The 24,878-nt window shown below is 37.4% G+C and overlaps 2 protein-coding genes across 4 annotated transcripts in view; one reads left to right on the top strand and one right to left on the bottom strand.

Annotated features, from left to right (window-relative positions):
• The window catches only part of gcfc2 (GC-rich sequence DNA-binding factor 2), a 43,846-nt gene that overhangs the window by 7,360 nt on the left and 11,608 nt on the right, over positions 1 to 24,878 (top strand). The window contains exons 11-18 of one of the 3 annotated variants that reach the window (XR_011980529.1): positions 585 to 784; positions 1,532 to 1,676; positions 1,852 to 1,973; positions 2,060 to 2,136; positions 2,910 to 2,976; positions 3,461 to 3,607; positions 3,736 to 3,875; positions 20,394 to 20,537. Coding sequence is in view for 2 of the 3 variants with exons in the window: in XM_072689728.1 (XP_072545829.1) it covers positions 585 to 784; positions 1,532 to 1,676; positions 1,852 to 1,973; positions 2,060 to 2,136; positions 2,910 to 2,976; positions 3,461 to 3,607; positions 3,736 to 3,875; positions 4,921 to 5,038 (1,016 nt within the window). In the remaining variant the exon portion in view is untranslated. Of the gene's footprint in view, positions 1 to 584; positions 785 to 1,531; positions 1,677 to 1,851; positions 1,974 to 2,059; positions 2,137 to 2,909; positions 2,977 to 3,460; positions 3,608 to 3,735; positions 3,876 to 4,920; positions 5,334 to 20,393; positions 20,675 to 24,878 lie in introns of those variants that run through there. The other 2 variants (XM_072689730.1, XM_072689728.1) reach the window with 2 other exon arrangements.
• Positions 8,553 to 21,725, bottom strand: LOC140564352 (RAS guanyl-releasing protein 1-like). Its single transcript, XM_072689731.1, has 16 exons — positions 21,653 to 21,725; positions 19,905 to 20,010; positions 19,092 to 19,154; positions 17,570 to 17,701; positions 16,188 to 16,338; positions 15,161 to 15,334; positions 14,053 to 14,169; positions 12,819 to 13,094; positions 11,690 to 11,770; positions 11,314 to 11,418; positions 11,007 to 11,116; positions 10,126 to 10,270; positions 9,975 to 10,011; positions 9,736 to 9,873; positions 9,325 to 9,635; positions 8,553 to 8,696 (listed from the first exon to the last, which is right to left on the bottom strand). The coding sequence occupies exons 1-16, from the start codon at positions 21,723 to 21,725 to the stop codon at positions 8,553 to 8,555; spliced, it is 2,163 nt and encodes a 720-aa protein (XP_072545832.1).

The raw sequence follows: 24,878 nt of genomic DNA on the forward strand, positions 1-24,878 counted from the left end.
ATATGACTAAACTAAAGATTAAAAAAAGATTAGTAAAATGTAGTGTACAAGCTTACAAGTGGGGTGACTACTAACATCCTAGCAAGTGCATAAAGAAGTCTTTAGCAATCCTAAAATGTCATCATGGGGCCTACAGGTAGCTCTTGCCACAGTTGATGTCAAAAAGAAGCATCTACCACCAGACAGAGACCAATCAAGTTTGACAGCATTGCTGTAAAAAAAAAAAAAAAAAAAAAACATCTTGGGATTCATCTGTCCAAAGCACATTGTTCAAGAAGTCTTTGTCAGGATCCCTCCATAGTGATATCACTCACTTCAACAATTAAGAGCAAACCAAACAAAATATCTGAGGTTTAAATGAGAATGAGGTTTCTCCACAATCCCCTCTCACCATGTTCTAATCTTTTGCAGATGTTGTGCTGCACCTGATTCTAATTTGAAGTATTTTAAGCCGTACTAAATGTGGGGGTGTCTATGTATTCCCCACTGTTTATTACATTTTACAAATTATTTTAAAAAGACATTTCTTTAGATGTATGTGTTTAGTTGTATTGTCTCCATGCTCCAACATTCTTTCTCCACAGCCGACATATTGAAGAGATCTCAGGAGATGTTTTCTGACGTCCAGGAGGATTTCTGTGACGTGAGGAAAGTCTTGTCCAGGTTTAATGAATGGCGGGTCTCCTTCTCCGAGTCCTACAACAATGCCTACATCGGGCTGTGCCTTCCCAAACTCCTGGCTCCTCTGATACGACACCAGCTTATTGGCTGGAACCCTCTTAAGGTAGTTCCCTTTTTTCTTTCTTTACTGCTTCTTTCTCTGAAGTTTTTATTCTCCATTTATTTTTAAAACAAATTTTGTGAATATTTCTCATATTACGTACACTGAGCTTAGGACAAATTAAACAGGTTAAAAATTATAGATCATTGATTCTCTTTGCTTAACAACACTGATCAGCCGCAACATTAGCACCACCTGCCCAATATTGTGTAGGTACCCCTTAAGCAGCCACAACAGATCTAACCATTCAACGCATGGACTCCACAAAACCTCTATGTGGTATCTGGCACCGAGATATTAGCATTAGGTGCCCATTACCATGTCACTGGTTCACTGGTTGTCCTTGGAGCATGTTTGGTAGGTACTGACCACTGCATACTGGGGACACCAAACAAAATCTGTGTGATGTTTTGCAAATCTTCTGGCCCAGTCATATAGCTATCACAGTCTTGAGAACGCGTCTCAGATCCTTATGCTTGCCCATTTTTCCTGCTTTTAAACACATAATCACCTCCAAGAACTGACTGTTCACTTGCAAATGAAAATAATCAGTGTGTTTCTTTTCTCCTGACAGTCAGTGCTAATGTTATGGCCGATCGGTGTAAATCAGTATCTTACATAACATTTTTAATTTAAATATTTGCACATTTAGCAGGTCCTATTATCCACAGCAACTTCCAACAGCAGACAAACATAATGTAAGAAATCTTAATCCGAGGCTCATAATCTTTGTGAATTCTGACCTTACAGGCTGAGGGTGAAGATTTTGAGGCACTGCCATGGTACTCAGCTGTTGAAAACTTCTGCCATGGGCAAGGCTATGAAGAATCTGAGAACACTGACAAGAAAACACTACCTGCTATCATAGAGAAGACTATTCTGCCCAAAATGCAAGGTATGCACATCATGCCAGTATAAACCGGTTTAAGAGCTTTACATAGTACTGTTTTCATGTTATCTTTATAAAAAACATGTATCAAACTTGTATCAAACATTTTCTGCAAGAATAAATTAAATAAATAAATGAAAGTAAATGAATAATTAAATGTATTGCTTGCTATTCTCCAAAGGTTTTGTGGAGCTTGTCTGGGACCCATTGTCTTTGCAGCAATCCCAATGTCTTGCATCGCTTTGCAAGAGAATACAAGAGGATTACTCTGTTTTTGATGGTGAACGATGCAAGCCTGTGAAGGTATGGTTCTGCAGTACTTTTTGCTGATGTTAATTTGTCTCTGATGGGAAAATCTGATTTCTGAGTGGTTTATGTAATTCCCTCAGGCCTTCATGGAGGCTGTTATCCAGAGGATGAGGAGTGCTGTTGATAATGATGTGTTCATCCCTCTGTATCCGAAAACGTAAGCATGCATGAGGAGTAATGTTCACACAGAATCCGGATTAGAATTTAGCTTGACATTTTATTGTTTAATTGTTTGTATTATATAATAAAAAAGGCTTAAAATCTTATTTTTATGCTGGTATTAGGGGATGCCAGCGTCCCTCTTTTTTCCATCACTATGCAGTTTGGGCTATTTATATGTAATAGTGGTGGGGGAAAAAAAAATAATAATAATAATTAATTAATAAAATGACTGTAGTGCAGTTATGTTTGAGGACTGCAGTAGTATCACTGTGGTATAACATATTGTGGCCGTTCTTTACAGTGTGTTAAAATTTTTGATGAAAGGAATAGAAATCCTCCAAAATTCATGATCTATTATAATAACTACCATGAAAAGTTTTTACATGACCGCAGCAATACATTATAATACATGGGCATATCAGAATGTTATGACCACCTACCTGTAGTGGCAATTGCTCTGTCAATTACTCAGTCTCTGTTCCCATCTGGCATCAATGGCCCGTAGGGCACCACTGTGATAAGTCTATTTGTCTGAAGTCTAATTACGCTACATGTTCACTACAGCGGTTCTGGAGCATCCCACAAAGTTTTGTCTCTCTAGTGTCTTCCTAAAAAAGGGTGGTTCTTTCCACTATTAGGCAGGTGGTCATAATATTCTGACATGACATCTGTGTACATATAGTGGCAGATGGGGAAAGGCCATTGCTCTGTAAGATATTTTTTAAAAGAATGCTGTTTTCCAATTCATATTCTGTTGGCATATTTCAGCTGTTTGGATGATAAGGCTTCCCCACAATTCCAGTTTCAGAACCGACAATTTTGGTGCGCTGTTAAGGTATAGTGTTTTTCTTATAGTCTTTCACTGAGACCTGAAACCATAGATCTGAACCTAGCATTGTTTGCACTGGCTCGTAAAAATAAATGAGTTTGGAGTATCAAAAAAATAAATAGTTCATGTGTAGTTGGTTAGACTACATACATGCAATTTATGAATTACCAACTAAACGGGGCACATTTAGGTGAACAGCTTTGTTTACCTAATATTTGTCCTTTTTTTTCTGCAAGTCTGGCTGCTGTCGAGTATACTCTTAATAATAAATGTGCTCTCAAGGGTTCTTTGAGCAAAGCCCTTGGAAGTGCCTTTATTTTTTTAAGAGTGTATGAGTTTCATTTTTCTACCTTTCATTGATGCTTTTTGGTTGGATTAGTCCTTTTAGGTTCAGATGTAGAATTTACTAGATTTCTATACCTGTTACTCACAGACACTTGTACTCAGTTGCAATAGAGGTTTATTTAAAAAAATATTTGTTTTTTTTTAGCTGCTTGGAAACATTGCATTATGGGATGGTTTAGTTGCTGAAAGTGTTCTAAAGGAGCTGATGCTGGACAAACTTCTCACTCGTTACTTAATGATGGCCCTCCTCAACGAGTCCAGCCCACAACATGTTATCCAGAAATGCAAGAAGGTACTTATGTTATGGAAAGCATCCAACAGTGTTAATGCTTCATGCTTTGCAGCTTTGTCGGCATGTTTGTTTTTCTTATGGTTAAGAGCGAAATCTGTTTAGTAAGTGGATCTTTTCCCCCCCAATAGGTCACTGATTGTTTTCCTAAGTCATGGTTCATGGACCTGAATGATGGATCGACAATACCTCAGCTTCAGAACTTCAGCAAAAATCTTGTGCAGGCGACACATTTGTTTTGTAAACAGAACAAGGACACTGCCAGCTGCAGGTAATGTATAACAAGCTTGTTCATTGACATTGACATGTTACAACAAAGGCTTTGAAAAGCATATCAGTGAAAGATAAGATTTTCTCTTCTTTCAGTGTAAAGTCAAGCCAACAAAGAGCATTTAGCCCTATTCAGATGAGATTAGTTTTCTATAGGGAGGTGGGGTAATTATTGCCAGAGTTTCTCAGTGATTTTAGTCCCATTCGAATGTGACGTCAGCCATTTTTAGGTAAAGATTTCAGCTAGAAATGCACAGACTGTGCAAGTTTTTTGGCTGCTTTCAGATTTATTTAAAATATGATTGGCCAATTCATGTTTGTTTGTTTATATCTGTTTTGTGTGCTTAAACATGTTTAGCTGTTGAAGTGTAAGCATAGACATTTGAAGGTGGAAAAAGACTTTACACACATTAATGCAGAAGCATAAATAATACTGACATGTTATAAACAATCGCTGAGTCAACTGTCCGTTCCTAAATACACCCATAATTCAACCAAATACACCTACCACCTACGACTTTACACTCATTCCAATCAGAATCCAGCTGAAAAACCCTGCTCATCATGTGTTGTTTTTAATGAGGCTACCAAAAAAAAATGTGAGTTAATCTCAATCAGAGGAAACAAAGGGCTGAATGGTGGGACATTCATGTTTATATTAAAACAAAAAAAGCTAATGTTGCTAATGTTTACACTAACAAAAGAGAAGAATTAAACCTGCCGGGTTTTACTGTTTATTGATCTCTCTGGCAGACGTACCTAGTCGCAAAAGTGACACAGTGACTGTAAGAAAAGTCTTTAGGTAGCCGGTTTGGTCACAGCCATTGTAAATGGGGCTGTGTGGCTGAGTGCCACTGGTGCCCTTGTTTATATATAACAGAATTGGTTATATGAGACTGATCAACGAGACATCCTGTAGTAAAATTATATTACTCCACCTCCCCATGTAAAACGTCTGAATAGGTTTTTTTCTGCTCATCTTTTCACAAAGAGGAAAATCCAGCACTCTGTAGACTTTAACTCTGTGCTGTCGTCTTATCCTGCAGGACGGTTCTGTCTGATGTGATGAGCATTTTTGGGGCCATCAAGGCGTTTGAGAGTATGACTGCTATTGCACAAACCTATAAATGTCAGGATTTACTGGAATCACTTTATAAGTCATAGTTTTCATGATGCTGTAATGAAATATATTTTTATAACTTTAAAATAAATGTCATTTTGTGATGAATAAATACTTCCATCTCTTTTGTCCTCTAATTTAGTGCCTGCATTCCCTACACATATCTTCTCAAACCCTTCTTGACTATTGTTTTTCTTTGTACAAGTCAAATGACATGGGACAGAAATAGACAAAACTGGTATGTCTACAGCTTCGCACCAGCATGAGACACGTGGTGTTATTCATCACAATCTGGATGGAGCTCAGCTGCACCAAGTCCTGCTGTTCACTGCTGAGCTCCTGGCAAAGTTTCTATCCATGAAGAATTGATTAAATTCTTAAATTAGAAAGCTTTCTATTTTCTGTTCTTATGCAGCACATTGATGCAGCAGCATTATATTGTTTGAACAATGCTATTATTATTATTTATTATTATTATTATTATTATAGGTGTAATGGGTCAGCTATATGTAGTTTAGTAAAGCCTATTACTTTTACTATTATTTTATTTTATGTTTATTATAGTATTTTGATGTTTCCTGTTTCACATGTTAAATTAAGTGCTTTAAAGAGAAGGGCAGAGGGAGGCAGGAAGCAGAGCAGATTTTCTCTTCTTTCAGTGTAAAGTCAAGCCAACAAAGAGCATTTAGCCCTATTCAGATGAGATTAGTTTTCTATAGGGAGGTGGGGTAATTATTGCCAGAGTTTCTCAGTGATTTTAGTCCCATTCGAATGTAACGTCAACCCATTTTTCAATTTAACTAGAAAAAAGTTTGTCCAACTGTCTTTACACTGTAGCAAGAACACTTATTACACTTATAACACTTACAAATGATTTATCAATAACGGACTGATGCCATTCAGCCAGAACACATTGTGCAGTAGTGGGGGGCTAATTATGATAGAAAAGGAAAACTTGGCACAATAATGGATGCTGTTGAAATCAGCTTTACCGTTAAACTATTGCACCACAGTGGTGCCAACTAATTAATCTCACCACATCCACTCGATTACATTTGTTGGTATAATGACTGGCAGATTCAGATGAACCACAAGCAGACACTCTTGTACACTATATGGGCAGAAGTATTGGGACACATTCATTGTTCTGAAATCGAGGGTATTAAAATGAGTTCATTGTGCTTTTGTTGGAATATCTGTACATTTTGGGTCATTGCTGTGAGGATGAGGATTTGATTGGTTGCGTTCAGTGAGCATTCGTAAGGTCAGGACATGAGGAATGATTACCATTTCACCTCATCCCAAAACACAGTTTCACTGCTCCACAGCTTTATGTTGGGGGCTTTATACCCCTCTAGCCCACACCTGCTATTAGGCATTGTTTCAATAGGTTCGTGTTGATCTGCTTAGGCGAGTCCTGTTCTCTACACAGACTAGACAAGCTGTGTGTGCATTGGGCACATCTATGTCAGCAATGGGTGCAACTTAAAGTAACCAAATGCTGAAGGGGTGTCCACAAACATTTAGACATATACAATTGTGTTCAAAATAATATCAGTCCAACATGACTAACAAGATTAATCACTGTTTTTGGCAAAAATGATCTTACCAATAAATGTAGTAGAGTCATAGAAAACTAACAGACCCAACATTCATGATAAGCATGCTCAATGATAAGAGTCTATGTAACTGAATAATTAATGAAAGAGGCATGTATAAAATACCTGGAATACCTCTTAACAGGGCCAGAAGTTGGTTGACTCCATGCAACACAGATGTGAAGCAGGTCATAAACTGTGGTTATACACCTAAATATTTGTTTAGTTATTCACAGGAATGCTAAAGCCTAAAGATTTTTCAGTTTAAACAGTAAATATTTGGTTTGTAAAGAAAATGCTGCTTAAACAGCCCAATATTCATTTTTTAAATAATTACGTCAAAATAAATACGTACATTTATCGTCATGTTTTGATTTAGAATATAATGTACAGTGTTCCCAATGCATGAAAATAAGAAGTATTATAAGGATTCTGAGCTTTACTCACATTTTTAAACACACTGCTTTTATTTGTAACACATCTGTATGCTTATGTGGAGAAGCAGTTAAGGTAAGTGATTAAAATCAGTACCTTAAATCATTCAACTAAATTCTATGCGTCATTAAAACCAGTTCACTTTTTTACTGTTCTGTGTCAGCAATCAGTTGAGTTGGAGAGTTTGCGTATTTTTGTCATGTACTGATGTTTAAAAGGTTGTGCTGCAGTCAGACAGAACCTGCAGGACAGAGTTAAGTAAATATTAAGATTTAAATTCCTACGCTTTGTATTGCAAATATAATAAAACTTTCTCATTAAATCACAACTGTTTACTTTTGCTTAATAATAGTAATGTAATATCTAACCTAATTACCAAACTTTCTTAACTTCTGGTCCACCTCGTCACATCCTGGTCCACCACATCTTCATATTGTGTGTACATTAATCAGTAATTCTGTAAATACAGTTAAACAAACCATTCTAAATTAAATATCATATTTAAAACTATGTCAAGTGTGTAATTCCAGGTTTTATCCAAAGTTGCTTGGTGTTTCTATTGTTTGGAGGGGAAAAGCATGTCTGAATGTGGACACAGTGTAGAAACTCATTTTACAAAATACATAATAGTGAAGGATGTTTTACAGTGCTTTAAGAACATAATTTATATATGGTGTTTATCCATGACAGTGTGGACAAAGCTTGTGGTTGAGTCTTCCTCTTGCAAAAAAAAAAGTGATTAAGCCTATATGTTTTCTGTGTAGCTTAGACTAGCCTAGCAATATGATGAAAAGGCACCAAAAGGAAAATCTTATTTATGAGGCCCAAAAGGTACAGTATACTGATAATGTGTGGATTGCAGACTATGTGTCTAATTCTGGATTTAGCCATGAATAAAGCCTCAGCTGCTGATGTGCTGTTAAACAAAATACCAGCTAATTCTGCTTGAACAATAAAGCAGCAGCTTTGCCGTTCAACTGATTGGAATCATCATGAATACCTATGAAATGTATTAATTGTAATAGTGTTGAGAGAGGAGCTACAGGAACAAGCCTGTAAAGAGTCCCCTAAAACTAGCCAGCTAAACCCCCTGCTTTAACACCTCACAAGGGCCAAGTTTCCCAAAAGCATCTTAGCGTTAAATTCATTTCAACTGGTAAAGAGAGAGTTCGTTGAGATGCTTGCTCAACCAATTAAGCATCATCTTTGTGCTAAAATGCTTTTCGGAAACCCAGCCCAGACCAGACTGATCTGCTAATCAACAAGTTGTTCATTCCCCCAGTGAATCCAGACACAGTGCCACAATAGTATTTAATGTTCTAGGAAGCAAAACAGAAGAGGGAAATATACTTTACAGTTACAGTTGAGTACTTGTAGGCTAGCTGCTATCTAATCAAGATCAAACTCTTAGCTGAACAAAAAGGCTTTGGACTCAACATAGCCTGGTAATATATCCACCCAACTCTGTGGTGTATGGGACATTATGGGTCCAGTATTTAGATGGGACAGCATTTCTAAAAGGGGGTTAAGATGAGGAAGAGGACGAATCCTCCTCCACTGCACGAAGAGTATGTCTTTTCAGGAGCGTCTTTAGGATTTCCATCTCACGCTCAGCTTCTTTCAGCTTCCGCCGGAGGCTTTCGTTGGTCTTCAGGAGAGTCTGATTCATCTAAGTACACAAACACACACACACAAACAACATGGATGAGGGAACTACTTCTGAGGTAGCAAGCATACAATTTTAGAACCTACCAAAAGCTTTAGCCTGCCAGTGTTACAAATAGGAAAATGTGAAGCGTCCCAGGCCTGTCTACACCTGAATGACCATCATTAAATACAGTCAGGTAGCTGCATTCATGAATACACACTGGTGACATTACAGAGGAACCGTTTTACACGTTTGTACACCTAATATTATGGTGCCTTGTCGGATTGTTGTAGTGGACTGAAAAATCTGCACTACGTTTTCGGACACCACTACACAGTGGCGGAACTCCAAAGTAGTGCATTGTATAGTGAACAGGGCACAGCAGTCAGTTTCAGACAGCAAATATCTCCATCGTAAAAGTCAGGATGTTTTATTCTGAGGCAATGTAACAGGGTTGTAAAATGGCATCTGAGTATTTTTCACTCCAGCCAAGTATATTAATATGTTACATATATAGTGTTCATATATCAAAGAGCTGCTTAATATACTAATATACAATATAGTATAAAGGCATTCTATGGCAGGTTTTAGGCACATACGTCCTAACAGTCAGGGCCCCCTTTAAATACCAAGAGGTAACACCACCAACCTTCTCTAGAGCTTCATGGGTCGACTTGTTGTCCTCGCCAGGGTTCAGAGTGATGGATGTCTTGTTGGCACAAGCTCGTTTGCGCTGAGGCACAGGGCTGGGGCAAGGGCTAAGTGATGTGGGGCTGGGGGACAGTAGGGTGGGCTGCAGTAGGCTGGGGGTCAGAGGTGCCTCTGTCTGGGTACTCCTGTGCACCATTAAGGTCCTCGATGCCATGTTTAATTGATTAGTACACTGTGCTGAATTTGGCATTAACAGTTTGACGCCATCTGGCGGAGCATCGGACGTGTAGAACTGAGTTTCATCTGAAACTACAGGAGTCAAAACAATATATAATTTTAACACTTTAAAAATATTTAATCATAATTAAGTAACTCATTGTTTTTTTGGTTTTTTTTTTACCAGCCTCACTTTCATGGCCTCCAGATGCTGTAGGGTCAGTGGTATTAGAAGACGAGCTCCAGTCTGCATTACTGCTTGTTTTGGCATTCTTATTACACTCAAATGCCACTTGATCCTTGCAGGATTTATGGCAGTTCATTCCACAATCTGCATTGTCACAACCAAGCGTAAGATGAGGGAAGAGGCATGATATAAAACTACAGATTTAACAATTCAATCAATTAACAAGGAAAGGAATGAACATCCACCTCTGCATCGGTAGCCTTGTTTAATGACTCCCCATAACTATGATAGGAAAAATAGATTTATTAGATTAATTAGATTGGATTTCATTCAAACTTGACAGGGTTATTACATAAGGATGCCACAGGACCACTAAAGTATGTGTACATGACTTACAAATCCTGAGCAGTTATCACAGAAGGTAGGCCTCATATATGTGGTCTCCTGGAAATTGTGGGAGAAGCCCAGGCCAAGTTTGGAACAGATAACACTGGCCCTCATGAAATAGGCTGTGATCTCCTCTCTGCTGATGAGCCCATCTCTGTCATGAGAGAAATAAGAGCAAGATTAAAATAATAATAATAATAATAAAGATAGATAAATAAATAAATAATAAAATATAAAGCACAGAAAAGAGGTGACTAAAGCAGCTTTTCAGGATCCACTTAGCCATGGAGCCATGGATCATTTATGAGCCTAGATTTCATCAGTGTCAATAATGTAATGACCTGAATCACTATATGTAATTACATGAAAACATATTCTTAAAATGTTTTATTTGTCCATTTATTAGATTTTTAGAATATTATATATTCAGTTGAATTATTTATGTTTTTATAACAAGCAATATGCATAAGCAATGATATTTTGTGATGCTACATAATCCTGATCTCAAAAAAGTCACAGTAGAGTAGTTTTAAAGATATCAAAACATCACCATTATTTTCATTATTTAAAATTAAGTGCTATTCTTTTTTTTACATTTAATATAAAAAAAAAAAAAATAGTTTACTCTAACACTTTTTTTGTTGCATTTGTATTATACATAATTGTACATAATACATATAGTTATATATTATTTATTTATTATAATGCCTGCTTTTCCATTTCATTTTTAATACCACTTTGTTTTTGGTCTCAGTTTTTACATTACACTGTGAATGGTAAGGTGGTATATAAATAAAACATGTATTGCCATGTATTGTAGGTTCTATGCTTGTTTGATATACACACCATATTATTCACTACAGCAAACCTTAATCAAATGTGATACTTACTTGTCCTTGTCCATTACACAAAATGAAAAAGGAAAGCTTGCAGCAATTTTCTCAAAATCTTCCTGGGAAATGAAGCCTCTTCCATCGTGATCATAGTTTGTAAATACAGACTGCCAAAAAAGAAAAAAAATATCAACACTCGTGATAGATCTGTACTGATACTGTACTTATGATGATATGCCTTCCTCTAATAAACAACAAAAAACCTCACATATCAACCTTATCAACAGTCAACCATAAAACATCCAGTTTGAGCCATGATCATTTACATGAATACATAGACAAATCTGGGTGATGAAGCACATACATCCACCATTCTCTGAACATGCTTGCTGATTGTCTTGGGATCTGGCTTAGGAGCCACACCTGAAGCCCAGTCTACCACCACTGGGGGTCTGTAGGGTGTTGCAGGCTGGTGGATATAAAAAATAATAAAAACCATCAAAGAACTGAGGGAAGAACATCAATAAACTCACACTCGCATCTCTATTATAAACAGGGAGTTGGTTTCTTTAGGAAACCAAAAGTGGTTCTTCTACCACATTTCTCAAAGAACCCTTTGTAGCACATTCATTTTTAAGAGTGTGCTCTTATGTATGTCTTATGTGAACTTTGTATTCTTTCTTGATTGTCAATAAGCTACAGTTAAGATATACACACACACTGCTTGCAGCTTTACTCACCGGGGCTTTGTGGTTCCTAGGCTCTCTTGCATAGGACAGCTCATAGATTTCATCCTCAGTGTAATACAGGTCAAGAGACAGCTGTTAGAGAAGCACATAAATATCTCTCAGTCATTCTTAATGTCATGAATCTGTGCCAGAATCTGAAACCATACACTTTCTTGTCATGAGGGGCTAAAGTGCAATGTTTGGGCCAAATGGATACAACAGTGGATCCATTTTTGGTGCAATATAGAGACATTTTTGAAACCATATACAATGTATTGTAGGGCTTCATCAGCATGAAGAACTGCTTAACCACATAAAGAACCACATAAACCTTCAAAAAGTTCTTTAAATCTTTCTATATAAACCCTTCCTTGTACTAAAGAAGCATTAAGACAACTCCTAACTGTTTAAGAGTGGACTGATGGCTTTTATGAACATACACAATATTTGACTAAACCAGGATTGCAAGTTATTAAGCGATTGCAACCTGTGAAACTTCTGCATGTCAACCTGCCTCATATAACAAGATGCTGACACTGTGGGATCATAAAAATACTTGTGAAATCGGCCTACAACATCTATAATCGGCATCACACTGAGCACCAAGCTGAAATGCTTATGCCTTTGCATTTTAGACTTGATATTTCATGTAATGGAAAACAATAAAGTTTACATGCAACTTCATTGACCAAAAAAAAAAAACAATAATTCTTTAACACGGGAGTGTTTATTTGTCCTTCTGAGCAAAATAATTAATAATAATAAATTAAATAACAACTATATATGGCTTTTATTTTGTATTATATTTGATATATCCAGAATGTATTGCCTAGTGCGTGCGGTGCATGTGTGATCCAGCAGGGGGCTCAGGAAAATGTGATTTTCTTATCTTACTTATGTAATTAACTATTATTTATTTAATGTAATATATAGTATTGTTAACTTATATATTGTTTAATAATTACCTGAAGTTTAATGATTTCTTATTTAATAATCACACTGGTATTGCAGAGTTCTCACAACCCAAATACATATCATATATGATACACTTAGATGGTTAAAATATGGAGAATGTTCTCTAAGACAATCTGAGGGGAATATTAGCAACTCAAAACACAGATTTTGAAGTTACAGAACTAACGGTCAGTAAGTGAACTAGGTCTTTGTTGGCATCCAGGAGAGGAGGGTTCTGCTGCTGCTGGACCAGCTCGTTGATGTGATTATAGAGTGCCTGAAGCTTCTGCACATTGATCTTGTCATTCTCCACATAGTCAGTCATGGCCTCGTTCACAGCAATCAGGTCTTTGAGATGGACCCCCAAGATGGGGATCTTGAAGCCTGAGCACTTGCTGTACATCTGTCTGTAATTCTCATAGTTTCTACACGATGAGAGGAGGTCAGTCATTTCATTCAGAACCTGTGGAGAGAAACATCCTTAACAAGCTTCAAAAACAGACCTGAGCTCCAAATCATGTGTTTCTTAAATTATACAGCACCGGCGCTTTAGTGTAACGGTAAAACATGTTAAATGTACTTTTCAGATCTGTCTAGCATTATGAAACACAAATAGAACTAATTAATATAAAAACTTGCACATTAATGCCAGAATCAAAAGCATTACCCAATGCCTGCTATAAAAAAGAGACTGACAAGCTTAAAGAGCCCCTAACATGGAAAGCTGAATTTTCCTCAATTTACTAAAATAAAGAAGTTTGAAATAAAATAGTACTATAAGTCAAATAGCAATAGCTGTCCAATGAAAACCATGTATCTCCAAAATGGTGACTTTATTGGAGAAGGCAAAACTGATATTTAACTCTAAAAGCAAGTCAATGTAAACTTTATTTCAAGTAAATTAGAGCATCTCTTTTCTATTTATTCATCCAGAATTATTTACACAGTGTACATAACAGATAGGAGATGCATGTTTTTCATTGGACAGCAGCTATATGTGAATATAGCTAAAACATATCCCCCACCCATGTAGCTGAGTGCTCTTTGCATTAGCCACAATACAGCCAATCAGAACAGAGCTCATTCACACACAATAGTCGTAAGGCACAGTAACAAAAATGACCTGTCCAAAACCTCACCCACACAGCTGCCCACGCTCCGGGCCTGTGTGCTTACTGTGTGTGTTTGTTTTCAGTGCACGAATGGGCTGAAGGCCATCTGTTCAACAATATAATATATAATTATAATAATTATATATATAATTATATAATATATATAATATGTTATATATTAGAATTATTATATATTATATAATATATAATCATTGTAATCATTATAGATATTACTCCATGTTCATGAACATCGTAATTATAATATCTAAATTATGACAGCTAGCCAAAACGGATTGGGTGGATTGGTACCTTGGTGGTCTCATTTGGTACATAAGTACAAGTGTCTTTCAGTCTGGAGATGGAGCTGTGACAGAGACCTCCCACCACAGCCATTAGTGTGTTAAAGTTCTGCATCTGCTGGAGGTTCTGCAACAAAGTGCACAATATCAGCTGATTAATATTCTATTACTCAGACATTACAGAATGCAGAATTCCTTAAAAGAAACATTAATAAAAAAAGGAATAATTGCCTTTCCTAAAGAAAACACACAGAACGGTTCCCACTACCATGAAGTGGGCTAGGCTGTTGTTATGTGGTCACTAAGTTTTTGCTAATTGGTTGTTGTATGTCATGTGGTTGCTAAGGTGTTTCTTGGTGGTTACTAGAGTAGATGCTATGGTATTTTAAGCAGTTGCTAAAATGTTCCTGATGATTTTCATGGCGGTTGTTATGGTATTTCAGGTGTTTGTTAAGGTGCCCCATGTGGTAGTAGAGTGTTGCCAAGTGGTTGCTGTGGTACTCCATGTGGTTGGTGAGGTGTTACAAATGTATTTGTATCATTGAAGGGTCTAAAAATATTCATGCAACCCAAATCGCTCAGGCATGTCTCTTGAAAATGGCAGGAATAGTTAGACGGCAAAAATCACAAAAAAATGGGTGTAAATCGGATCACAATAATATAGAGATGCTCATTGCTATCTTAAACCCCAACAACAGTCTATTTTCACTCCTTCCATCTGCGTCTTTTAAATAGCAACGGTGCTTGTGAATATATCTACTCCGATGGCCGTGGTGGTCTTGAAAGGAGCAGGAGCACCACTGGCTCTTAAAGGGAATGGCAAGTGACATGCTGATTGGTTTTTTGCACGTTACGCCCCAAACACACCCATCATTAATTAAGAGTCTTAGTACATGCCTCTTTCTTGTTTCGAGCCATGCAAGGTGTATTTTTCCTGTTGTTATGATTGCAAAGAAACACTGACACCCTAAATCAAGCTGTGTGGTGCACAGTTGACAGCCCTCCTAAGATCACTGAAATAGGGCCTTTATTGTTTGTTTCGGATGGATGGTTTAGATTTGGTAAATCAGAGGGTGCACAACAGTCTGGTAATGGTGTTGATATGTTAAATATCTTACCTGGGCAACGTAGATGAACTTGGTAAAGACCTCAGCTCGGAGCTGAGCAGTGGGTCGACTGAGAACCATGAGCTGAACCCACTGGGAGATCCCATTACACAGTGCAATAGAACGCTCCATTGTTGGGTTCTCTGTCAAACACTCATTTCGGATGTATTTCTGGTAATCTGCAAACTGAAATACAGTGCACATTGAATTGACTTATACTGAGAGTGGTATTGTAATGTCTCCCTCTGCTGGCCTCAGTGGAGAGCTCATGCACGAGTCATGTGCAAGAGCTATGCTCCACCCCTCACCTGAGACTCATCTCCAGCTCACAGGTGCTAGTCATGACTGGACTGATTAGGGCTCCTCTGTTTGGAGTCTTTTTGGGAAGTCACTGTAATACTACTTAGCCTTGATGGGCTTGTGGTGCTTTGTTGGTTCTTTTGGTTTTGGCCATCTGCTTTGTTCTCCTATTTGGAGTATAAATTTGCCTATGGATTTGTGTTATACTTGCCTAGCTATTATCTGACATCTGCCTGTCCTGATGATGAGTATTGCTGTAGCTGTAGCTTTCATCCACTAAATACACTAAAGGTTTCTAAAAACCAGAAGGGAAGATATCATGGAATCTTACATACACACTTTTACTCTTATCTCTCATTTATTTATTTTTTATTTATTTTTAAAGAAAGTGCATTTAAACCATCCTGGATTTGTGGGATGTCTTGATTATGATTGCTCTTTCTCAGAAAAAAAAAAAGAAAAACAATAATTTAAAAGGTCTTATTATTATAAAAAAATATATTATAAACCCACATTTATAGTAGCCAGCTGTTCTGAGTGCAGGTAAACAGTGTAGGACCTTTACTTTTGTACATAAGCAGAACAAAGCATCTTAACTCTGGCAATGTAAAAATGCATGCAGAACGTGATTAACCCACTGTAATCAGGGCTACATGGTCACTGCACTCATCAAAAAAAAAAAAAAAACACAATTGTGGTCATTCTTTGTGAAGCCACCAAGAACAGGAAATTCACTCACAGATATTCTGCAGAAGGATTTGAACTCCAAGAAAGTGAGGTGTTCTGCTAACTCCACTGGCTCCAGGTGATCGAAAAGCAGGGATACTTTCCTCTTCTTACTGCTGGCTTTGATTTTCTGACTGGCTTTGCGAGACCACTCTCTGTCACCCCTAAACCATACCAGTTAACATAAGTACATCAGAAGCTGTGATTAAAATGCTTAAATAAACATTCGTCTGAAGTTTGCCCCTGTGAAGAGGAGCTACAAGTCTATCGTAACAAATGGTCACAAAACTCGTAACAAAAAACTTTTCCTTTAAAGAGGATATCCAGAGGATGTTATCGGTTGATACTGAGTGTGTGGGGTAGGACAAAGCCAATCAAAGACTTTCCTGCTAAATATGTTGCTGTGGCAGAAGGTCATAATATGGAAAAATCACTTCATTATCAATGAAGGCGGAGTTACAGACGCAACAGAACCAATTTTTTAACCTCTTGGCGCACTACAAAGATTTAGAACAGCAAAAGTATAATTTATCAGCATAAAGTGTCTCTTGTTGGCTATTATTTTCTCCTTTCTTCCCTCTTGCCCATGTGCTGGGCTGCCCCCTGCTGTCTGCTTGCTGCTAATGCGAGTCCACTTGTGGTTGGTTGCTGGTGCCTGTCTACCCTCTCGATCAGTCTTGTCCCGCTGTAAACCCCCCTCCCCCTCCCAGTTTTGCTGCACTCCTCCTAACCCCTTTGTTTTCCGTCCTTTATATTTTCTCCCTCTCGTTTTCCCATGTATTGAGATGCCCTGTTTTAACTGTTGCCGCCCAGTACTGCCACTTTGTACTGCCACCAGTAGTGCCATTTTACTCAAATGTGGCACTTACATTTTCATAATTTATGGCTAGATGTCTAAATTTGTATTTTATAGGTCCTGTTTGTTGTGCTGTCTGGTGTAGACCAGAGGAGGATGGCTATGCAAACTTTTACATCAACAATAAACAGAATATGTTTAGAAATTATTAATTCTAGAAATTATTCTAGAGTCTGAAGTCAGACTGCACCTGGCTCTTAAAGGGAATGGCAAGTGACACGCTGATTGGTTTATTGCATGTTATGCCTAATACACACCCATGAATAATTTAAAGACTTAGTACACGGTTTCGAGGTGTGCAGTTGACGGCTCACCTAAGATCGCTAAAATAGAGCCCTTAAACTACTGGAGCTGCGATTTTGGACAATCACTGTACCCATATGATATTAAATGTTTGTGTCCAGTAGCACATTTGGACAGTCGAGCTGAGTCAACAGTGTAATACATCACAGAGTTAAAGTGAAAATGTACAGAAATGCCCAGACATTTTTTAGGCCTAAAACAAAGCACGAGAAACAGATGACCACTAATTCACTCACATCCACTTAGTTTGCAGTAAAGGGCAAAGCTGCTCTTGCCCATGTTCTCTCATTAGTTCCTTGAACTGCTCCAGGGACTCTGCCAGACAACTGTGCAACCTGAACATCATCCAGAACTCACTTATCCAGTACCTGCAGAGAAAAGAAATTCACAGTGTGTGGACAAGCATGTTATACAGACTGGTAATGAACTGCCTTCAGCGTTCTGAATTGTCAGACTGGTCCACTGTCAGATTGTAATTATGATTGATGTAATTGATGTGGATTGATGTAAATGACATCTGGTCTGATTGGCTGTCTTGTATTAGGCTTAATTCAGAAAACAGCACAGGTTGAAACACTCCACATAACTTCAATGTAAAAGGGCAGAGCTAAACTTCAAGAGTGCTATGGGTTGAATATGTGTATGTACAGTGACATGCAAAGGTTTTGGCACCTCTGATTATACAGTGAATAGCTACGTGAGTAAATATTTCCTGATTCCAAAAGACCTAAAGCTTAATGACAAATTACTTTTAAAGCATGAATATAAATAGCAATGTTATTATAAAACAAGATAAGCAAATAACCAGAAAGCAAAAAGGCCTAAAGCAAAGGTTTGGAGACCCTGCACGGTCAGTACCTAGTAAAACCTCCTTTTGACAAGAATCACAACGTGTAAACACTTATTGTAACAGTTTCAATTTTATTATTGAAAGTTATTCAATTCTTGTTCTTCCTTATAAAAGTCTTGTAGTTTCGTCAGATTTTTTAGACCATCTAGCATGCACTGCTCATTTGAAGTCTTTTCACAGATTTTTAGATTGTCTAGAAGACAAATAATGAAATAATGAGAATAAGATGAGAGCTTAACTTTAATAATTATTTCCTCTGGGATTGGCTGAAACACAAGACCAAAGCATGATTGTTCAAGATTGTTGTTATTTTGATTGCCTGATTGTTTGAGAGGTGTGCGTAAGAGGAACCTATGGCTGCTGATTATTAGGACAAGGTTTGAGGAGTCTTAAGCTTAGAAATTGCATCTAAGCTCATCATCTGCTGTTTGAGACCATAGAAAAAGTTCTGTTTATCAAACTTTTGCATGGTTTTCATTACCTTTTGTCCCAAACAATACACTAATCTTACTTAAAATGCTGAAATGAATGTTTCATCATAAACTTTATAGCTTTTGGAGATCAGTCATTGTTTTACTTGCTTAGCTTATCATACACTGTTAAAAGATGAGATATTTGAGGAATGTTTGGAAGTTCTTCAGTTTGAAACAGTGGAAGAACCTCTTAAGGTGTTTTGTGAAACCTTGAAGGAACCCTTTTTCTTTTAAACATCTTTACTTCAAGGTTCCTCAAAACACCTTAAGAGTTACCTCCACACTTTCAAACTGAAGAACCTCCAAAGGGTCCTCAATAATCTTATATTTTTAACATAGTAACATCCATTTTGACCAGGGGGCTTGTTTTCCATGATATGCTGATATGTATGAACATCTTACTCCTTGCTTATTAAAGAAGAGAAGAACATTTACCTAATGAAATAGCACATTTTCAGGCACTCTCCTGACTTGTCCTCCTCCAGTGTGTTTCTGAAGGTAAGGAGAAGCATTTAAGAAAAAAACAGCCAATAAAGCAGGTGCACAGACTGTCTCAGCCACTTTTCTGCAGTCCTTCTTTTTCCTCTCATGCTGTGACTGAACTAAACTGTTCTACTGCCACATGAAGGTATTTAAGGGGTCTTCTTCTAAGAAGAGACTTTACCTGATGCTATATAATGTTTGAAACTGTGATTAGAGTATTGTATTCAATTGTGTTTCAAACATTATAAAGCATCAGGTAAAGTCTCTTCTTAGAAGAAGGCCCACTAAAATACCTTCAATAATATTGAATGAATATGACTCCAATATGAGTTATTAGAAATGATGTGATTATTTAGTACTGTTTGAAGACAAAGCTAAAGAAAAACATGTCCCCAGCTAGCCCCCAGTGTTCTGTACATTAAAATACAAGAGCAAATTAACATGAATTAGTATTGTTTACAAAAAATGAATACGGTCAGGTTTTAAGGTAAATAATGATAAATGTTATTTCTCTATTCAGAGGCATAGTTACAAAACATCTATCACTGTCCAAATACTTATGGATCTGACTGTATTAAAAACATCTTTATTGGATTAATCTAATACAACCAAACATGTACAATGCATTTGACACATTTGAAATGTTATGTATTGCTTTGCTTTTTATGCAAAATATTTTACATTTGTGTGAGGGTGAGAGAGAGAGAAGTAATAATTAAAAACAGCTAAAACCTAAATAAAAAACTCTGGCTGGATAAAGGATATAGGATGAGCAGCTTGTTCAGCAGCTCTTTAGAGGACAGCAGTAATCTGTGCATGGTGAGAGTGATGTTCAGTAGATGGCTGCTGTGACAAACATTGCCGTCAGCATCTGTAATCGAAAAAAGGTAGAGAGTGGAATAGAGTGTAAGATGATAAGTACATGTATACACCAGAATGAGTCTTTTCAGTATATCTGTACACAGAAAGCAAAGAGCAGACTGTAGAAATGAATGACAGGGAAGAATTTGCAATGGCCAAGCCGAATAGCACACCTGCATCCTTTTTCCAGAACAGGGCCTTGGAGAACTCCACACTCCAGTCATTCATTCCAGAAAGGTAACAGCAGATATTGAAGCCAGGGGTGCACCACTTTGTCTCCTTACAACTTTCCTTTGTTTATGTTAAAGTCAGAATTTTGCTCCGGTCACCTGTGTGTGCTTGTGCATGTGTTATGTTACAGGTCCATCTTTTTGTTTAATTCATTCTTCCTAGCACTCAGCTTGTGAAGTGTGGTCGTGGGGGCAGGGAATATCGTCACTCTGCATTGATCTGGCCCCCTGAGAGCCTCAAAGACTGACCATCATCTGAGGGGGCCCCATTTGGGGAAGTGACCTTTCTGAACGGAGTGGCATCCAGGTAATCCTTCATATGGCCCTGATGTATTCTTTCACATTTCAAAAGACAGCCTGAACCACAGGGTTTCTGTTGTAACTCTCTGATGTGAGAAAGAAGCAGCTAGATTTATCATAACACATTTTGAATCCCACCTCAATGTTATCCACAATTACTAGTTTACACTGTATATTACAGAGTGTATTATGATAAAATATCATTAGACCCTTACAGACAAACTATTAAAAACATACGTTTTCACCTAATGCCAAATGTTTTGAATCAAATGCCATATTAATCATTTTTGTTAAAAAAATCTTCTGTAAATACATACTGTATTTATTGATTTACATTATTTTTCTTTTGATGCTAGATGCCCTAAAATTAGATCTCCACTTTTGAAATAAGATCAACTTGATCATTATTTTACAGCTTTCAAGTGTCCTACTAATGATCTGGAATCTGTATGCAGAATGAATGTGCAGGACTGATATATTGAAATCATTTCTACAGTTAAATTAGAAAGTACTTTAAAAAAAAAACAACCCTGATTTCCAAGGTTTGAACCGCAGTTCCACATTGTTGAATGCTGGAATGGGTTCCTGCAAGCACATTATTTTTTATAGAGATCTTGTCAGGTATAACACTATTATTATCACTGTTTTAGTTAACAGGAAAGACATAAAAAGAGAAACAGCCATGCTAGAATTTATCAGTAGATGATAATTAGCAATAAACAGCTTCTATTTTGTATTAAGCATAAATTAAAAACATTGTATATTCATGAAAGGCCCATATTCAATTAAGTGCTGTTGTCACTGTTCTCCAATATAGCAGAAAACTAACTTTTTATGTGAAATAACACAAAACAAGCAACAACTAATTTATATATTATATATAGCAAAATTTATAGGTTTTATTATATATATATATTGTAAAGATTACAATGTGAACGGCTTGATGTTCTTCTGAATGTTCACAACATTCAGAACATCTCCTGTTTCAATCAGATCTGCTAAAACGATCCTCTTCGTCAGTACAAAGTACTGAGGCTGAAGTGCTGTCCAGCAACAATGAAATGCTTAGGCTTTTATATTACTGCATAAACAGCAACACAAAACAGGGATGACTGCACTTACCAAAAGACTGGACACATGCATAAATGAGTTCCTCCCAGGAAGCTCCCTTGGTAAACTGTCCCAGAGCCATCATTATCCAGCCCTCTGAGTCCTGGGCTTGACTGGGCTTGTTTGGATCCAGCACAAGGGTGTGTGGAAAGCTTCCAGCAGTGAGCCATTTAAAGACCTTTCCAGTAGAGCGAATGTGAGAATGGGAGAAAGACGTCACACTCTCTGTGTTTGTGTGTGTGTGTGTGTGTGTGTGTGTGTGTGTGTGTGCATGCACATGAGTGAGTAAACAAGTAAGTGTGATTATATGTCAGTAGCAAGTCAGTTATAAATGATATGCCAGTGTTAGCCACAATAGCTTCAAATATGTAACATTCACCTATAAATCTAATAAGCAAATCTCCTGCACACAAGCTATTACTAGCCATTTGAACAACAACAACAACAACAATAATAATAATAATAATAATAATAATAATAATAATAATTAATAATATTAAGCCTACATTGATACACATGCGCATATGAAGTAAGAGGCAGCATGTGAATTATTATGTGCATTATTATTTTGAATCACTGCTAGTCAGCCTTTTATAACTATTATCTTGCATTACTTTGCCTTGGGCAAGTACAAGGGTCATGTATCTGTTGGGGGTGTGGCACAGTCCAACACATTTTATATTTCCCTAAATAGAATTTGAGCTTGAAGATGTTCTGGCTTACCTCACAGATGTAATACTTACAGTTAATAAAAATATGTTAAAATTGTGTAAACAGTTAAAATGATCTAAAACATAATTTAATACAATTCAGGGTTGTTTCAATTAAATGAGATTTCCATCCTAACCACAGAAAAATATCTGCACCAAAATAAATTTGATTACTGTACAGAAGTTGGTTCAATGATAAAACATTTTTCAGGTATGATATGGACATTGGGAAGGATAGCAGCTGTAATCCTGCCATGTGGAGGCTGTCCTTTAGCCTGGCCAGCTGTTCATCTTCAAAATTGCAGATCATATAAATATGTGAATATGAGAGGATGAACAAATGCATAATCAGACCGAACATATTTAACTACGCCAAGAGAATTCACATTTGACCTGTATATATTATTATTATGTTACACCATAATCTCCTCTACTTTACTTGAGTTTAACTTTCACCTAGGACTTTTACAGGTTACCTGCAACTGTAGGCTTCTCCACTAAATGTGCTTGCTGGTTCTCTAAGGGCTGTAGGCCAACAATCATTTGACTTTGTTACATTTGAGGCCACCAGATGAAGATATGGCTAATGACACTGTCAGCCCACCCACTGGTGCTCAGAACATCTAGAAGTCCAGGATGTACAATTGAGGATTCAGGTTGGGAAAACAGGAATCACATTTATTTAGACCTGCTGTGAAGGTCAAGAGAAACCTTGACAACCAGCAGAGTACACAGTGAAACGAAACAACGTTCCTCCAGGACCATGGTGCAACATAGACACAGTATTTACAGAACACAAGTGCAACACAGTACAAGTGCAGACAGACAATACAACACAATACAGACAAACAATAATAAATAATTTAGGAGTAGTGTGCAAATTATGCAGTGTGCAATAAAGATTGAATCCAGTGAGGTAGTAGAGTAAAGCAAAGCTGGTGAAATGCCAGTCAGAAACTGTTATGGCTGTTGAACTGTACTGACATTTGTAACCATTAGATGGGGCAAGTGTCACCATACTCGCCTCTCCTATTCTTCAGAGGCATGGAGGATTTAACTGCTCCCAAATTTTTTCTTCTGGCACAGACAAGATCCCGAATCGACTGATGTTTTACATGTGTTTATTGCATTCCACTTCAAACACTGTGAAAAACTGAAATGAAAGAAATATTTCATTTTTGTAAACATTTGCACAGTGTTTGAAAATGAATATCTCTGTTTGTTAACAGTGGAGTCACACAGTTCAGTTAGCCTTGTAGCTTCTTTGCTATAACTAGTGTATCAAAGCTGTGTGCACCCTCTGACCAGAAATTTAGGATGCTGAATCTCTGCACTCTGCAGAAGCTAAATCTCTTCTCACTGCACCCACAACATGCATGTCTTCTCTTCTACACCATTAGCTGTCACTTGACTACAAAAAGGCATCAATTATATGTCACTTGCCTCAACAGTAGGGGGCAGTATCACTCAAGGTATGGAGAACTAATTATTAACTTATTATATATTTTTAAACATGGGAAAGGAAGCACATTTCCCTGCGACAGCTACAGAGGACACAAGCATATCATCAGAATCATCACACAGCAGTAAAACAGTTAGAAGAGACTCTGCTAACAGATGCCTGCGCCCGCTATCATCCTGCTGATTGATGGGAAGATGGAAGGCCATCCTACCCACCAAGAGAGCGTGATGCCAATAATGCTCTTTACTGAGATCACATTTGTTCTCAAAGCTGCATGATGTTATGCATTGCACTTCTGCTACTTGATTGGGTGACTGGATGACAGGTTTTCATGCATTGCCAAAGATCACATGGTAAAAGTAATCAATGTTTTAAGACTAGTTAAAGCACTGATTTCACCTTAAACAGAACTAAATTGAATATGCTTTTGTGTGCAGTATCTCTGTTCACTGTTCTGCATTGTTGAGCATGACAGCAATTTCTGCAAAATAAGCAGAACTTATAAGTAGTGTAAATTAACTAGCCAGGCTGGCTAAAGGACACGACCAAAAAAAGTGCATTTAGGAGGGCCACAGGGTGGGTGCTTTGGTGAACCCGCTGACTAATAATGGAACACACTGAAAACAGGTGGTAAAAAAAACCCAGCTCCTCACTAACTGTGAATTTAGTGAATTACAGTTCATACAGCCAGTGTTTTCAATGGGAACCCTTAGGGTCTTCTAGGACTACAGAGAAGGCCTAATGATTTCTGGAAATTAGGAAACACATGTAGAATGATGCTTGTATTTAAACTGATACGTCAGTCTTAGTTGGAAATAAAAAGGTTACATTTTTGACAGGAAATAAAGAAAATTCAAGCAGGATAGTTTTCTCAGTGGTTTCTGAGTAGATACAGCTAAACAAGATCTTCCATTGGTCGGGACTTCACTGGTGAAAAGATTGAACACAAACTCAATTAGAAATTAATTATTATTAATGAACTGTATGATTTCCAGTGGGTGTGACCAGCTTTGTCAAAAAGCCCATCACTCCAGCCCTTCTGGAGGTTCATCACTGGCTGTGAATG

The sequence above is a fragment of the Salminus brasiliensis genome, chromosome 10 (genome assembly GCF_030463535.1).
Source record: "Salminus brasiliensis chromosome 10, fSalBra1.hap2, whole genome shotgun sequence".
In the NCBI taxonomy this organism is placed as follows: Eukaryota; Metazoa; Chordata; class Actinopteri; order Characiformes; family Bryconidae; genus Salminus; species Salminus brasiliensis.

Bases quoted from the DNA above. Each gene is read 5' to 3' on its own strand.
- LOC140564352 (XM_072689731.1), bottom strand. From the start codon at position 21,725: ATGATGGCTCTGGGACAGTTTACCAAGGGAGCTTCCTGGGAGGAACTC. The intron at 19,155-19,904 runs ATATCCTTTATC...GCTTCTCCTTAC, and splicing joins CTGAACAAGCTGCTCATCCT to CTTCAGAAACACACTGGAGG. The intron at 14,170-15,160 runs GTAAGATATTTA...ACTTTGTTGCAG, and splicing joins AGTTCATCTACGTTGCCCAG to AACCTCCAGCAGATGCAGAA.